Source organism: Tiliqua scincoides, chromosome 7 (assembly GCF_035046505.1).
Source record: "Tiliqua scincoides isolate rTilSci1 chromosome 7, rTilSci1.hap2, whole genome shotgun sequence".
Taxonomy (NCBI): domain Eukaryota; kingdom Metazoa; phylum Chordata; class Lepidosauria; order Squamata; family Scincidae; genus Tiliqua; species Tiliqua scincoides.
In genome coordinates, this window is record NC_089827.1 from 27,373,561 (window position 1) to 27,391,361 (window position 17,801).

The following is a 17,801-nucleotide window of genomic DNA, read 5'->3' on the forward strand; positions in this document are numbered from 1 at the left end:
CACTTGGAAGGAAGAATCAAGTAAAGGTATAGATATTTTTTATTAAATAGATATCTAATTAAAATTTAATGAGTTCAGGAACAGAACATTGTATGTAACTTCTTATTTACATGTACACTGAAATCGCATGAAAGAATATAAATCACTTTAAAGCTTTTAGGATTGATGGTGAAATGCAAGTGTGCATTATTGCAAGCACAAAACTATTTTTCATTGTGGTTAACAGATGTATTTACCTGTAAATTCAAAGTTTGCTTTCAAATTCAAAACTGACTTTAGAAACTTTCTTAGACTTTAAGAAAATGGTTTTTAAAGATCTCTTTTACTTGTACTAAGACAAAACATATCATGACATTTTTTCATTATATAGAGAAAGCTGAAAAATACACAGAACATTTGATTTAAGAGTGAAAATCTTGTAACTAGAGGTAGATTTTTCTGGCAAAAAATGAAAAAGATACTACTTACGTTAATTTAAAAATATTACCCTACCCAGTGCTACTGCATGTGTCATAAGATTCCCAATGTTATATCTTCCAAAAGACATTTCACTGAAGAGTAGACATGGCTTTCTGCAGTAGTTGCACCATTATGGGGTAGACAGCAGCAAATTCCTTTCCTTCTCTGCTTCTTACAGCTTGAACATAAGCTTCTACTGCACCTCTGATTCAAGAAAAAAAATGAGATTCAAAAACTTTTTATTGTGAAATGAGCTTGTAATATACAGAAGTAACCATCTCCTTAATGGTTGACCTCACTTACCTGATCAAAGGCATCCACCAATATTATTATGAAGTGTTTTATACCTGGTTTTGCTTCAGTTAATCACTCTGCTGTACTTCAGCAAGTTTTAAACTTAAATGTATTAAAGCTAATGCTGAACTGAAACAGATATCACCACTTTTCATAGACCCATCTTTCCCTCTGCACAAAGAAGCCCCCTCCCCTTTGCTAAGTTTTTCATACCTCTTTCCAAAAGAGGGGTGAGGGAAATGCATTCCCATTGGTGAGACAACTAGTCTGATGCTTTGTCAGCTACATCCAGTTGTGCATAGCTGGAGCACAATCACAATGCATATCTAAGAAACATTCTGCTGCAACTTGTTACATAAGCTTTGGATGACTAGAGCTGAATCAAAGCAAAAGTCCTGTTGCATAGTGCTAGTGAGGAATGAAGAACCCAGCACAAGGTAGAGAGCAGTGTGAGGGCTTTGTTTAGCCTCAGTGATGCCAAACCTCACTGACAGTGTGGTATTGCTATGCCATCACATAATTATATTATCTTTAATTGGGAGGAAACAAAGTACCAAATGTCACCAAAGCAACAGTACGCCAGACCTGCAAATACAGGTCCAGCCTTTATACACTGATTTTTTTTTATACACGGATTTGACTCAACACGAATGGCCACTGCAAATGAGAAGGAATATGATGATCCCTGGAGAAGGGGAAAAATGCATCCCTTTAAAATCAGTTTAAAAAACTGAACAGTCCTTTAACAATGGCCTCCTTAATGAGAGAGAAAGAGGGCAGCAGGCTTCAATCCATCAATCCTTATCTCTCCAGCGGACTCCTCCCTTCCCCCTGAGCAGTGGAAGAAAGGTGATCACTTTGCATTGGTGAAGGGAGGGGCTGAGTAAAGTCCCTTTCAAAGCACTTGGAGGAGGACTGATTGATGGATGGTCTTCTTACATCACAAAGGTCAGCAAGGCTGTTTTTAAATAGCCAAAGAAACTGGTCTTTAAATTGATTTGCTATAGTGTGTTTTTTGCCATCCACATGAGTTCTGGGAACGGAACCCACATGAATAATGAGGCTCAACCTGTACCACCAAATAAAATACTGGAAATACCTCTAAAATAATGGGTGCATGTGGATGTGCATACGTGTGTTTTAACAGACTTTTCAGACTCCATAAGCTTACTTTTTGCATTGAAAAGTCAGTGGTGCTGAATTAATTCTTTCACAAGCATACCACAGCCTCCAGTTCATACCAGTGTGATCAAAGCAAAATTGCCCCATATTATCTGCCTCTTAAACTTTAAGTAGTTTCAGCTATTAGTCTTTAGAATAGCTAACCACTTCATTCGTAAGTGCCTGTACAGGATCATGCAGAACAACTTACCAGAAACACAACTTCAAGAGCCTATAATAAAATTCAACATAGCATTTCAGCAGAGACCTATTTTAGCCCAGTACACCTATTTTAGTGTCATAAAAGCACTCACATGAGAGAGCTTCTGTATGGATTTTACAGATAATTTTCTTTCTACTTTTTTTTCTTATGGAAATGGATACACACATAGCAGTCAGTGGCATTCTCTATTCTTTTGCATGAACATTCTTTAGCAATGCACAGTTCCTGTAATGTCTGACACAGCAGCCTCACTGAGCTCATTTAACTGAGTACAGTGGCACCGGTTCCCAACCAGTGGTCTGTTGGACCACAGGTGGTCCACAAGAACCTGAAAAGTAGTCTGAGGTCTCACCAAACAAAAAGATCAGCCTTCAGTAATTTTAGTAAGTACTTCTGATCAGAGGCGGTGTGACACCCCATGTCGCCATCAACCCCATAGCATGTCCCTGGCCCTTCAGGGCTGTACTTGTGTGCCAATCACTTCTGGGGCTGTCATATGAGCTCCAGCGCAATGGGTCGCTGGTGCAGCACAGAAGAACCAGCTGGCAGCTGCAGGAGCGCAAGTCCTGCTGCATACTCCTTTGCCAGCTTGCTGAGAGAGGCAAGAGACATGTGCTTCTGCAGCTGCTGACCATCTCTTCACCAGGCAGTGCAGTGCAGTCGCAATGCCCCAGTCTGAAAAACCTCTGGTGTATAGAATTGCAGACACTGTGTCAGAAACATAAAAGTTGAATACAAACAGTTCAATATCCTTTCCCTTATCTTATCATGCAGTCTTTACCTGCTGACACTGAACATCCTGCTTAAATAAATTACTTTCTTAAGTAACTTTTACTTCCTTTAAGCACCTATAGGGTTTTCCTCCCCCCCAACATTACTTAAGCATGACAGCGACATTTAAAAAGTCACCCTTAGCTTAGGTATTACCTTTGTACTCTGATTGCCAGCAGCTGTACAAGGATTCAAAGAAGAACTCTTTCCCCAAACTTTGCTACCCAAGATCCTTTAACTAGAGGTGCCAATGATTGAACTGGGACTACCTACATGCAAACACTGCTCTCTCAACTAAGCTACAGCCCCTGTCCCAAAACTTATCTGTGTATGTGTCAGGCAAAGAGGCACTGGTTGTGGTATTCTCTTATATCTAGCAGGGGAAGAGAAACTGTCCCTCTTCACCCCAGTGTGGCGTCTTTTCCAGTAGCTGTTGCTGGTATCTCTTCTCTACTTTTTTAAAACTGAAAGCCTTTGGGGACAGGGAACCATTTATTGATTTTACTGTGTAAACTACTTGGTGAACTACTCTTGTTGAAAAGCGGTATATAGGTATTCATCATCATCATCACCACCACCACAGCACCATTAACATGTATTACAGTCTAACAATGCATTAATGAAATATTAGAGTGTCAGGCAATGACTGGCTCTTACTCAGATTCATTTACAAATCTAATCCAATCTGGGATATTAACTTCTCTCATTTGCAAACACCAGGCCACCAGCCCTACGAAGGAATATTTAAGTAAGGGCCCGCTAAAGCAGCCAGAAGGCCATTAGAATCTGCATCTGCAGCCAATACACTACTTCAAGAGGCAGTAAAGGCAGGACTGTAATTCCCTACAGCAATATTAAGAAAAATATTGGACAGTACAGAAAAAAGGCACAGTTCTCTTAAAAATATTTCACCAATGGTAACTTTTCAGCAAGCACTACATGTCAACAATGATTTGCTTGTCTCTGCTTCTAACATTAAACGGCTTACCATGGAATCTTTTCTAGCTCTCCTATTTAGCAGAGCACAGCTAGCCTTAGGCACAGAGAGCTCAAGGAAACAAGTAAAAAAGCAATGTCCTACTTGGATACATTGGGCTATAAGCAAAGTTTGTTTCAGTGTAACAAAGTGTGTCAGCCAAACAATCTGCTAATGTGATATCTGTTGGGTGTCTAATCAAAAATAGGGTGGGAACAGAGTTACCAGTGAAGGTTGGTCTCACTAGGGACAGTCCAAGGCTTTCGGATGTATGAGGCAGCATATCAAATACTGCCCCCCTCACCCAATGAGGTGAGGGAGGGAAAGGGGAGATAAAAGGAGACTTAGAGATGGCAGAGAAATTAAATGAGTTCTTTGCATCTGTCTTCACGGCAGAAGACCTCGGGCAGATACCGCTGCCCGAACGGCCCCTCCTAACCGAGGAGTTAAGTCAGATAGAGGTTAAAAGAGAAGATGTTTCAGACCTCATTGATAAATTAAAGATCAATAAGTCACCGGGCCCTGATGGCATCCACCCAAGGGTTATTAAGGAATTGAAGAATGAAGTTGCAGATCTCTTGACTAAGGTATGCAACTTGTCCCTCAAAACGGCCACGGTGCCAGAAGATTGGAGGATAGCAAATGTCACGCCTATTTTTAAAAAGGGAAAGAGGGGGGACCCGGGAAACTATAGGCCGGTCAGCCTAACATCCATACCGGGTAAGATGGTGGAATGCCTCATCAAAGATAGGATCTCAAAACACATAGACGAACAGGCCTTGCTGAGGGAGAGTCAGCATGGCTTCTGTAAGGGTAAGTCTTGCCTCACGAACCTTCTAGAATTCTTTGAAAAGGTCAACAGGCATGTGGATGCGGGAGAACCCGTGGACATTATATATCTGGACTTTCAGAAGGCGTTTGACACGGTCCCTCACCAAAGGCTACTGAAAAAACTCCACAGTCAGGGAATTAGAGGACAGGTCCTCTCGTGGACTGAGAACTGGTTGGAGGCCAGGAAGCAGAGAGTGGGTGTCAATGGGCAATTTTCACAATGGAGAGAGGTGAAAAGCGGTGTGCCCCAAGGATCTGTCCTGGGACCGGTGCTTTTCAACCTCTTCATAAATGACCTGGAGACAGGGTTGAGCAGTGAAGTGGCTAAGTCTGCAGACGACACCAAACTTTTCCGAGTGGTGAAGACCAGAAGTGATTGTGAGGAGCTCCAGAAGGATCTCTCCAGACTGGCAGAATGGGCAGCAAAATGGCAGATGCGCTTCAATGTCAGTAAGTGTAAATTCATGCACATTGGGGCAAAAAATCAAAACTTTAGATATAGGCTGATGGGTTCTGAGCTGTCTGTGACAGATCAGGAGAGAGATCTTGGGGTGGTGGTGGACAGGTCGATGAAAGTGTCGACCCAATGTGCAGCGGCAGTGAAGAAGGCCAATTCTATGCTTGGGATCATTAGGAAGGGTATTGAGAACAAAATGGCTAGTATTATAATGCCGTTGTACAAATCAATGGTAAGGCCACACCTGGAGTATTGTGTCCAGTTCTGGTCGCCGCATCTCAAAAAAGACATAGTGGAAATGGAAAAGGTGCAAAAGAGAGCGACTAAGATGATTACGGGGCTGGGGCACCTTCCTTATGAGGAAAGGCTACGGCGTTTGGGCCTCTTCAGCCTAGAAAAGAGACGCTTGAGGGGGGACATGATTGAGACATACAAAATTATGCAGGGAATGGACAGAGTGGATAGGAAGATGCTCTTTACACTCTCACATAATACCAGAACCAGGGGACATCCACTAAAATTGAGTGTTGGGCGGGTTAGGACAGACAAAAGAAAATATTTCTTTACTCAGCGTGTGGTCGGTCTGTGGAACTCCTTGCCACAGGATGTGGTGCTGGCGTCTAGCCTAGACGCCTTTAAAAGGGGATTGGACGAGTTTCTGGAGGAAAAATCCATTATGGGGTACAAGCCATGATGTGTATGCGCAACCTCCTGATTTTAGAAATGGGTTAAGTCAGAATGCCAGATGTAGGGGAGGGCACCAGGATGAGGTCTCTTGTTATCTGGTGTGCTCCCTGGGGCATTTGGTGGGCCGCTGTGAGATACAGGAAGCTGGACTAGATGGGCCTATGGCCTGATCCAGTGGGGCTGTTCTTATGTTCTTATGTTAATGATGTGCCAGCCTCTATTCCTGCCGGTCTCCAATGTTCTAGCTTAATATTTAGAACTCCAATGTTCTAGCTTAGTTGCCCACCAAATGCCCCAGGAAGCACACCAGATAACAAGAGACCTGCATCCTGGTGCCCTCCCTTGCATCTGACATAGTGCATTTCTAAAATCAGGAGGTTGCACATACACATCATGTCTTGTAACTCGTAATGGACTTTTCTTCCAGAAATTTATCCAATCCCTTTTTAAAGACATCAAGGTCAGTTGCCATCACCACATCCTGTGGCAAGGAGTTCCACAGGCCAATCACATGCTGAGTAAAGAAATATTTTCCTTTGTCTGTCCTAACTCTCCCAACACTCAATTTTAGTGGATGTCCCCTGCTTCTGGTGATATGTGAGAGTGTAGAGAGATGGATGACAGAACCAGAACAAATAGGCAGAGATGGGTGCCCCCCACCAATCTTCTGCTTAAGGTAACTGCTTCATTTGACCTTATGGATGGCCTGGCCTTGCTCTCACTCTCATATGCCCCTAATTTGTTCCTTTGTCACAGGCCTGGATCATAATACTAACATTTACTATTTAAATTACTCCTTTTACTATATTTTCACAAATCATGAAACTAACTAACTAACTAACTAACTAACTAACTAACTAACTAACTAACTAACTAACTAACTAAGGGCCCGATCTGATCCAATTTTCTAGCCCTGGTGCAACTACAATGCAGCCCGATGCTAAGGGAACAAATGTTCCCATACCTTAAGGGGGCCTCTGTGACTGCTGGCCTCTGTGACAAGATGCACTGCATGCCCCATTAGCACAGTTGCACCAGCACTGGAAACTTGGATAGAATTGGGCCCTTAACTAACTAACTAACTAACTAACTAGCTAGCTAGCTAGCTAGCTAATCAGCCAGCCAGCCAGCTAGCTGACCATCTCTTCACCAGGCAGTGCTAGCTAACTAACTAACTGCGCAATCCTAACCAATTTTCCAGCTCTGACATAGCTGTGCCAATGTGGCGTGCACTGCATCTTGCAGTGGGGAAGCAGTCAAAGGGGCCTCCTCAAGGTAAGGGCATGCTTGTTACCTTACCTTGGGGCTGCATTGCGGCTAGGCCAGTGTTGAAAAGTTGGTTAGGATTTCACCCCATATAAATAAGCAAGCAAGCAAGCAAATAAATAAATAAAGGTTCAGGAATTATTAATGAACTGATTCTTAATCTTAGCAAAATATACACTTGTATGAACTCTCTGTAGCTTCACAACAATTCCAGTTTGGGCATCACTCAATGTTTTTTCTGCCTTAGAAGCACCCATCTACACCTTATTACAGAGCACAATCTGCACATCATGGAACTGATCATCCACTTGCCCCATTGCCACAGCCTGTTTTTCTTAACAGGGAAGCTTAACAGTCTTCCCTTCAGCTTCTTAAGGGAAGCTTAACAGTCTTCCCTTTAACATGTTTACAAAAGCTACCAGTTTGCAAGATTTGATTAAGATACTGCAACATCTTTGTGTTGTTTTTTTCGTCAAATGTTTTTTACCTTATTAAAATGAGCCTGTCTTTCTCAGATGGATGGTCATCAAGCCACCGGGAATAACGGGCAATGGTCCATTCTGCTCTCTTTCATGGACAAAAACAAGGAATTATTTTCTAGCAGTGGTGTGTATATTCAAAACACACTCCTGCCACTTCCACATAGCAAACAAAATTAATGCCAGAAGACAAGTGATAAAGATGAAGAAGGGAGAGTACAATAATAAAAGCCCATTTCAAGACTTACGTACAATATGCTGTCAGCAACATCCCACAGTATAGTTTCAACAACAGAATAGTTTTCCCAAAGCCATTTGACTGGCTCTAAGCCACTGCTCCAGAAAAATGTGGAATGCATCTCAAGCAGGTTTTACTCAGAAGGATTAAACTCTTGGTTAATTTGCCTTGTGGATATTGCACTATATGACCTGAAAGCAAATGCCCCCTTTAAGTCAAGAATTACATGGCAATTAATCTTCTTTCCTGGTTGCATTTTATTTATTTAAAATATTTAGTTGCTGCCTTTATATACCATTAAAGGGATAATGAAGGTGCCAATTTTGGCTTAGGAACTATTAGTTTGGAACTAAAAAGGAAGGAAGTCCATATGCTGGACTCAGGAGAAAAGAAATCATGGATTGTGTCACAGCTTGAAAAAACCAAATATAAAGCTGTCAGGGAAAAGGGAAGAGAGTAAATCCCAGGAGAAGGATGGTTGATCAAGGGAATAATTCCTAGTGGTTAGCATGCCTGTACCCCTTCCTGCTCCTTGCTTTCTCTTTACTGGACCAGCAGCTGAATTGGAATCTTGGTAATTTGCATCCACTGCCACTATCCCAGGTTAGAGAGACCATACAGAGAAGAGCCATCTGGGAAAAACTACCACATGTTTCCAAACAACAAAAATGCTGCAGGATTATTTTCCAGCAACTCCAAGACCACTGAACCTGTAAAGGAGCTTCTGGAGAGTTACAGCTCCTCAGAAGAATAGGCAAAGCATAGGGAGAGAAAAACAAGGCATTCATCACAAAAAAAAAAGCTTGTTACTTTCTCCTGCTATGATCTCTCCTGCCATGATCTCACGCACACACAAAACCACCAGCTCTAACTTCAAATCAGGGATAAGTAGTATTTGTTATAGCAACAACAGAGAAACCACTTATGGAATATTCTTTTCTTTTACCACTTACAGAATATTTAGCAAGAAAAGATCACATTCCTTAATTACCTGGAATGGAGATTTTAATTCAGGTGGTGCTCTTGTAAATAAGAATTGAATAATAGTACTGAATGGAATGATATCTCCCACAGCTGGGCTATTGGCAATATGCTCACTAGTCTGGAACAACATTGGTCTGAGGGGAGAAAAAAGCATGAATTATGTGATACACCTAAAAGGAAGTTATCTTATGTCTTCAGCAAAAACTATTGCTAGCAATCTGCTGGTGGCATGCATCATCTGTGTTGTGCCTCTTCTGGTGTCTCATTCAGTAGACCCTGGGCCGTGTTGCGTCAAGGGAAGGGGCTACATTTGGTTGCACAACTGTGGGCGCAAATGCACTGTTTTACTTGTTCCCTTTAGGATTAAACAACACACATTCATTGATAAGAAAGTAAAAGGGTGCATTTACAAACATTGGAATAGGGGCTAAACCTGTCTTTTAGCACGTGGTGACCCCAGTTTCTTGGTGGGAGCAGGTTTTGCCCCTCCTCTAACAATGGGTTGTATCCAAAGATTTTCTTGCTCTGTTCCTTCCTGCAGAGGAAGGGAACATTTGGCTACAACACAATGTTGCCTATTTAGGTATTTGATTTGTATCCTATTTTACTCCCAAAAGGCACTAAAAGATTATCACAGCTTGTCTATTTTCCCCCCATAGAACTTAATAAAAACCACTGGAAATTAAGTCCAAGTTATTAATTTATTAAAAATTTATATCCCACTTTTGCTAAAAAGTTCTGCACAGCCTACCCTGGGTTGCATTTCTTGGTCACACTACTGAGTAACAAAGAGCCAAAACCCAGGAACTGGCTTTTATTTCCTTTATACTGTGTTAATAGCAAACTCAGCATCTGAAAAACAAAATTTCCAATTCACCATGCAATTGTTTGCTGCTTTGCTTAATAATCTTCAAGCTTCCCTATTATTGAATTTGGTAGGCGATCATTTGTAGTAACAGCTTATTATTTTAATTAAGCAGTCCCCCAACACTGCAACCTAAATTCTCTGTCTTGGGAGGGGGGGGGGGGGAACCTGAGTGTGACTACACAACTCATTATCATAAGAAATGAGATCAAAAACAAATGCAAAAAGGTACAATTTAGCTGACATTTGCATGACAAAATTCTCCAAGTTATACTTACACTCTGAATAAAATGTTAAAGGAAAAAACACTAATTTGTTGGTAATTTACATGTGGTGCTGCCAGAAGGTTTTAATTAAAATCCCCAACAAAGGAGAAGTCAGCAGCTTTATTTAAATGAACAAATTTAAATCATGTCACCAGCTGTTAGAAATACTCTAAAAGCAACTTACCTGAATGATCTCAAGAGCCTGTAAGACTTTCCCAGATCAGATACCCGCCTACAGAGGGGAGCCACTGCTAACTCCATCTGCAAAGGAAAAAAAAATTGTGCCTTCAATCAGTCATTGCTACACCAAACTGTTGGAGGCCCTGGGGCAAGACCCTTTAGTGGCCCCCCACATGCTTACTGGCAAAAGGGATGACAGTGAACAGAAGTTCTTCTCACATTCCCCAATGGCAAATGGAGAGAGAGGAGCTACTGTACAGCTGTTCTACTACTGAGGGGTCCATGGAATCAGAAGGGATTCATGAGACAGGTCCTCTCATGGGTGTGGCTTCTTGGCAGGGTCTGACCTGGCCTCACTCTAATACCATTCTTGCACACAGTTATTTAAATTCTTGGACCATACCAGATTTGGGGGGGGGGGGGGAGCAGATCCTTAGCAAATGAATTTCACAAACTACAACCGGTGTTTAGACTCTTATAATAGTCTGATGTGGAACTCTAGAAGTGACACTGCTGATAATGAGAGCAGTTGGCAAGTAGCATGCATTTTTAGCCTGGAAGTGACCAGGGATGGGAACTCACCTGCATCAGTGACTCAGACATTGACTCGAGTCTGAAGCCACTAACTCTGCACTCGGTCATTACACATGCAGACTCAAATCTCTTCTCTCTTGCCACTTCTGTCCCCACTCCCTCACAGTCCGTCCCACCACCTCCTGCCTTGCCTACAGATGGGATGGGGACAGCAGGGGAGTGTTTAAAGAGAACTCCAACACAAATAAACGCCCCAGCAGCAGCTCCGTTTTTTTCCAAGGCTGGCTTTTTAAATGGCTCAAGAGTCAAGTCTTTTTGAGTCATGAAAAGACAACCTGGTGACTTGGAAAGTGCCCCCATTATGACTCATTATCGAGTTAAGTTGCAGGGGGTGGAGACTTGTGACTTGGGTCAAGTGGCGCCTGACTTGGCCATCCCCGGAGATGACTATATGTTTGTTTATACTACTTTAAACCTGCCTTTCTCCCACTAATGTGGATGTCCGAGGCAGTTAACATAAAATACACATAAGACGATAATAACACAGCACAGCAAAATAGTCAATTGGCATAAATCAGGAGCAACAGACAATATTAAAGCAATGTATAGATATAAAAACAAAGAACATGGCACTAATAAAAACAGCAGAAATAAATAACAATCATAAAACAATACTCAGCATTAACGTAAGTAAAAAATTAAAAGTAATGAGTGTTAAAATAATAAAATGGCAGCAGAAACATTAAAGCAAAGTAAAAACAGCAATTTTCCCCTTTGTTTCTTTCCATAACTGATTATTTCAGAACAAAACGGAGTTCAGATTGTGAATTTCCTGATATGATGGTATATTACATATCTGAAGCATTGCTAATCCATCCTTTATTTTAACAGCATCTCTATTCATGGTTGGGAAATAAATTTGCCCTAATAACAAACTGAAGAGATCATAATTTTCTCTAGGGTAGCATTCCATGTCCCCAAAGTCAACAGGGCACCTACTGATGGTTGGTTGCCTAAGAGTTACAAAATTCTGATGCTAGCCCAAATTTATTTCAGTACTAGGGTTTCTACTAAGGGCGCAATTCTAACCAACTTTCCAGCACTGACATAGCTGTGCCAGTGTGATGTGCACTGCATCCTGCAGTGGGGAGGCAGTCAAGGGGGCCTCCTCAAGATAAGGACATGTTTGTTACCTTACCCTCGGGCTGCACTGCGGCTAAGCCAGTGCTGGAAAGTTGGTTAGGATTGTGCCCTAAGTGCTACAATACACAACAGAAGCGGGGATGGTCATATTTTCCCCCAATGATACAGTCATTGTTTATCTCAGCAGACTGTACAGCTGAGGATGCCCGAGTCTTTGTTCTCTATAGTCTGAACCAAGGCTATAGGCAAGGTGTGAGCCACTTGGGGGAGCACGAAACACTTCACCCACTTGCATTAGGGGAAGCTTGCCTCTTCCACTGAGCAGTTCCTCCTAACCAGCAGTACAAGTGCTTGGATGGATGCCCCGTAGGCAGCTGTGCAGCCCAGTCTTTTTGAGCACTTACTGTGATGGCTAAGGGAGTCCACTTAAGAAGGATGCCTGGGTCTAATTTTTAGGCCTCCTCCTTAAACAGTAAAAAACAGACCAAGGAGTCCTAGACTCCCACACACTCCCACAAAAGACAGAAACATTTTGAGCATATGGAATGGACTTCCGAAAGTCCAATCCTCAATTAGCATGCAACTTTTGATTGGATTTTGCCATGAAGTTGGTGAGGGAAGCTAAGGTTGAACACACATCTTTTGTTGTGGCACTAACAACTTTGTTTATCCTCGTACCAGAAGCTCAGTGAATATGGCTTTTTCTGCAGGTTCAGATCTGCTGACCACAGACTGTGTGACTGAAATTTACCACAAAGAGAATGAAGGGCAAGATGTCTCCTAAGCTGCCCAGCTAGAGCAGGGGTCTCCAAACTATGGCCCAGGATCATATCCTGCCACAAAATTTTATCCGGCCCTCAGCTTCTTAAAATATTTTTTCCCAACCAGTTGGACAGCTGAACAGTCAACACTTGGATTTCTTTCCACCACACTCTCTTCCATATTGCCAGAGTGGTGTCAGCCTGGCTAACCCTCATTTTCAGTCATCTGGGCCATAGACTTTAAGACCCAAAAACCATTATTGTTCAATGTTAGCCTTACTGCTGCTACTAAAACAAATCGGGTTTCCGCATGCTGATTTTTCAAAAAAGCCATAAAATGTTTAGTGAGGAGATGGCATCATTTTTGCACATGCACAGAATAAATCGTAACAAACTGGGTTTTGCAATGGATTGGTGAGAGACAGTGTGCTGTGTGTTGCTCTTCTCTGCCCTATGTAAAACCAATTTTTTTGGCCTATGAAAATGTGTAATATACAGCCATGCACCACTTAACAACTGTTCGCTTAATGATGGACTGATATATGACAGAGGTCAAAGCACAATAAAGACGCTCTTAATGAGACAATTGCATCTCCCATAGCCTACAGCAGAGTGTCTGTTTACACAACAGAGAGGCTCTTAATGCGAAGAAGAGGCAGTCTATCTCCAGAAGCCTGTGCAGCCAGCTAGTGTCTGGCAGGGATGTCTGTTGACACAACAAAGGCAATATAGATTTGGGCTGAATGTTCACTTAGTGCCCTAATCGCATATCAATAAGGATTGGAGAACGTATCCCCATCGTTAAATGGTGCACATCTGTATACAGTGTGGCCCCTGAGCTAGAGGTATGTGGTTCCTCTGAAGAAATAAAGTTTGACCTTTTCCCTAAGGCCTGTAGGATCCAAGGCTTTCTTGCCATCAGCACAATTCAAAATGCCATGAGATTGACTTGGGTCATGCTCACCTAATATGCATCCAGCACCACATAACGTGTAAAAAAACAACATAACATGCATAAGAACATAAGAACAGCCCCACTGGATCAGGCCATAGGCCCATCTAGTCCAGCTTCCTGTATCTCACAGCGGCCCACCAAATGCCCCAGGGAGCACACCAGATAACAAGAGACCTCATTCTGGTGCCCTCCCTTGCATCTGGCATTCTGACATAGCCCATTTCTAAACTCAGGAGGTTATACATGCACACCATGGCTTGCAACCCGTAATGGATTTTTCCTCCAGAAACTCGTCCAATCCCCTTTTAAAGGTGTCCAAGCCAGATGCCATCACCACATCCTGTGGCAAGCAGTTCCACAGACCAACCACACGCTGAGCAAAGAAAAATTTTCTTTTGTCTGTTCTAACTCTCCCAACACTCAATTTTAGCGGATGTCCTCTGGTTCGGGTGTTATGTGAGAGTGTAAAGAGCATCTCTCTATCCACTCTGTCCATCCCCTGCATAATTTTGTATATCTCAATCATGTCCCCCCTCAGGCGCCTCTTTTCTAGGCTGAAGAGGCACAAACGCTGAAGCCTTTCCTCATAAGGAAGGTGCACCGGCCCAGTAATCATCTTAGTCGCTCTCTTTAGCACTTTTTCCATTTCCACTATGTCTTTTTTGAGATGCAGCGACCGGAACTGTACACAATACTCCAGGTGTGGCCTTACCATTGATTTGTACAATGGCATTATAATATTAGCCGTTTTGTTCTCAATACCCTTCCTAATGATCCCAAGCATAGAATTGGCCTTCTTTACTGCCGCCGCACATTGAGTCAACACTTTCATTGACCTGTCCACCACCACCCCAAGATCTCTCTCCTGATCTGTCACAGACAGCTCAGAACCCATCAGCCTATATGTGAAGTTTTGATTTTTTGCCCCAATGTGCATGACCTTACACTTACTGACATTGAAGTGCATCTGCCATTTTGCTGCCCATTCTGCCAGTCGGGAGAGATCCTTCTGGAGCTCCTCACAATCACTTCTGGTCTTCACCACTCGGAAAAGTTTGGTGTCGTCTGTAAACTTTGCCACCTCACTGCTCAACCCTGTCTCCAGGTCATTTATGAAGAGGTTGAAAAGCACCGGTCCCAGGACAGATCCTTGGGGCACACCGCTTTTCACTTCTCTCCATTGTGAAAATTGCCCATTGACACCCACTCTCTGCAACAATCTCTGCAACTCTCTGCAACTCTCTGCAACAATAGGATCATTCACTGTAGCACAGGTTGTGTTGTTTTTTTAAGTGTCCATTAAAACAATTTTTTTATATCGTGAAGTTTTTTTTAAGTGCTCAGTATATTGGATTTGTGTAGTGCAGTGGTTATAAGCACTGAGATATGTGCTGGAAGTCCTGATCTTCCTCACTATTATTCTATGGATTACAAGTTAGCCACTTACACTAAAACAAGGGTGTCAAACTTGTTTCATACAGTGGGTCAAATAGCATTCATGAAGCCTGTTTAGAAGTGATGTCATTAAGCAGGAAGTGATATCATTAAGTACAACCAGAAATAAGCTTCTTTTTTCTCACTGAGGAACTCAGCTGCAAATGACAGAAAAATTTCAAAACTTGAATCATATTTTCAAGATATGGGAGAGCCCATTAACAGGGAAGCCAGATAAAGAGCCTCCATGGACTGTATCCAGCCTGTGGGCTTTATGTTTTGACATTCTTCACTAAAAGATACAGAGATACATGGGTTGGGTCCAGGTGACATGCTAGCCAATGGCACATGGAAGCCATTGACATTAGTTCTGGCAAGTATGGCTAGGTCAAAGGCCAATTATACAAAACTCGAATAAGAATCAAGAATTTAAAAGTATGCCAAAGTTCAAGTAAACAAGGCCAGGTCTCAGGAAAAGAGACAAGTGACTGTTGCAATCAAGTGAATGGAGCAAGAAGTGTCCAAGAATCAGGCAGCATACACATGAGTTGAGAGATAAGAGAAGGGTGAGAAAAAGGTTGCATCAGATATGATGAGAAGAGAAGGTACAAAATGCAGTGATGCTGGTAATTTTTTTAAGAACACTATTTCAGAGTAATGGAACTATTTTCTGACAAAACTACTCCCACCACCACTGCCAACCAGATCTCATCAATGAACACCAATTTGGTTTTGAGTGTTAAATCCTGGAGGTCATGTAGACAGTCAGGACAGTTGTCCTAGACTCTGAGTCTTATGTCCTTATTTGCATATTTCCTTTGCAAACTCACTGAAACTGTTCTGATTTCACCATCCTAGAGAAATCCAGCTTCCTCATGCATTTTAAATGCCCTTTCTTTACACATGACAACAGCAGCTTGGGAGCAACTTTCCTATGGCTTCACTTCACAGAACAGCTGTAACTTAAAAAGGCCAGTACAGGAGCAAGAGTGGATCCTTCCTACCCAGTGTGATAGGCTGATAATCCTGTGGGAATCACAAAGGACCATGGATTGCCAGAGTGCACAGCAAAAGCACTTGTCCAACAGCCTGCCTCCAGAGTATCAGGGCTTTTAAATATTACAGCAGTAGTGCAGAATGAAGTTACAGAAAGGTGGTTTCTGCACTACTGCTGTAACGTAATAAAGGAAATTACCATTTGGATCACCACAATAGTAAGGCGACTTTTACTACCCAATTTGACATCTATCAAGAGAAAATCCTGTGCTGTTTGTTAGACAGGAAGAAACAAAGACACAGACTACCCTAGAACATCAGCATCCCCATCCACACCAGAGTGCATTCACTGATCCTGAGGAAGGTCTGTCCACCACCAAGTTCTTTGCTTCCACCTGCACTTTATTCTAACCAAAATGAAAATACAAATGCCTCCCCTTGTACAAGCATTTGTGCTCCAAAGAACGAAGACTCGGTATCCTTTGGTCTTTTATTCCAACCAATATCAATACGATTATTATTTTTGTTAGTTAATATATACATACTTATTTTCTTTGCATAGATCAAAAACAGATCTCTTTGCAGAGATCTATTCTTTTTATACCAGGTCCTGAAAATTCATTGCTTTTTATCAGGTGCTGACTCCATCATGTTCCCATTTCAATCTCTTAATCATATAGAGCAGTGTAGCATTTAAAGGGCAGAATACGACTCCCAACAATGTGTCTTTGAATGCAACCTAAAATATTCCAAATTACAGTAACCTCTATGCTCTTGGCTTTTTTATCCAGCAACAAAGCTCTTCATAATGAAGAGGTCAGAAGGTACATCAATTCCCAGATGATGCCTCATGGTGTATATAAATGCCAGTAAAATGTCATTCAAGAGTACATCCCTGACCCCAGCAAAGACTTTTCAGGCTTACCCAGAATAGTGAACAGCAAACCAAGTGCTGAGCACCAGCAATCTTTTTCACATCAAAAAGGACAATACCTTCAAGAGATGCACTGGTTTAAAAACAGGTTTTTATTAACAGAGCTCACTGCCTGGCACTCCCATACAGACGAACTATGCTGATTTTTCAATTAAGCATGACTTATTTATGTCACTTAGGGCCCAATTCTAAACAACTTTCCAGTCCTGATAAGCTGTGCCAGCTGCAGTGGGGGGAGGCACTCATGGAGGCCTCTTCAAAGTAAGGGAATGTTTATTCCATTACCTTGGAATTGCATTGAGGTTTCATCAACACTGGAAAGTTGGATAGGATTGGGCCCTTATTTATCTAGTTATGTACCTTGCCTGAGATGTGTGTGTGACCGCCCAGCATACTACTGGTACTAAGCAGGGTTGGGAATGTGAGTCAGTGACTCGGACTCAAGTTGTGGGTGACTTGGTGACTCGTGAGTCGCGTGCGTCAATGACTCTGAAAAAGACTTGAGTCAGGGCCCACCTGACTCGACACTTGTCCCCAGAAATGTTGACTCAAGTTTTCTTGTGCTTGCTTACTGTTTTCGCGGTGTGAAAAACCTTGTGGCGCCAGCATTTCGATGTGGCGAGCACCAGGAAAATTCCAGCCAGGAGGCAGGAAAGGGTTCATGTTGCAATGAATGGGGGAAGGCGGGACTAGGCACTCTGTTCCCCTCTCTAACAGGAAGGAAGGAAGGGATGATCATGGACAAAGAATAAACATTCTGACATTTTCAGTGGCTGATGGTGAGAAGGAGGAGGGGTCAAGGGTGAGTTTTTGCCTTATGATTAGCTTGAGAAGCCCAGGGAGGGAGAGGGATGGGGGAGGGAGTTCATAGCATGGAAAAGGAGGAGGAATTCTTATTGATTGACTG

General features: G+C 42.4%; 1 protein-coding gene across 1 annotated transcript in view; it reads right to left on the reverse strand.

Moving 5' to 3' along the window:
• Nucleotides 1-59: 59 nt before the first annotated feature.
• The window catches only part of COG5 (component of oligomeric golgi complex 5), a 219,712-nt gene continuing 201,970 nt past the window's right edge, over nucleotides 60-17,801 (reverse strand). Inside the window, exons 19-22 of the mRNA XM_066633437.1 lie at nucleotides 10,142-10,218; nucleotides 8,834-8,960; nucleotides 7,613-7,692; nucleotides 60-663 (exon numbers count right to left, since the gene is read on the reverse strand). Coding sequence (XP_066489534.1) covers nucleotides 549-663; nucleotides 7,613-7,692; nucleotides 8,834-8,960; nucleotides 10,142-10,218 — 399 coding nt within the window. The 3' untranslated portion in view covers nucleotides 60-548. The remainder of the gene's footprint in view (nucleotides 664-7,612; nucleotides 7,693-8,833; nucleotides 8,961-10,141; nucleotides 10,219-17,801) is intronic.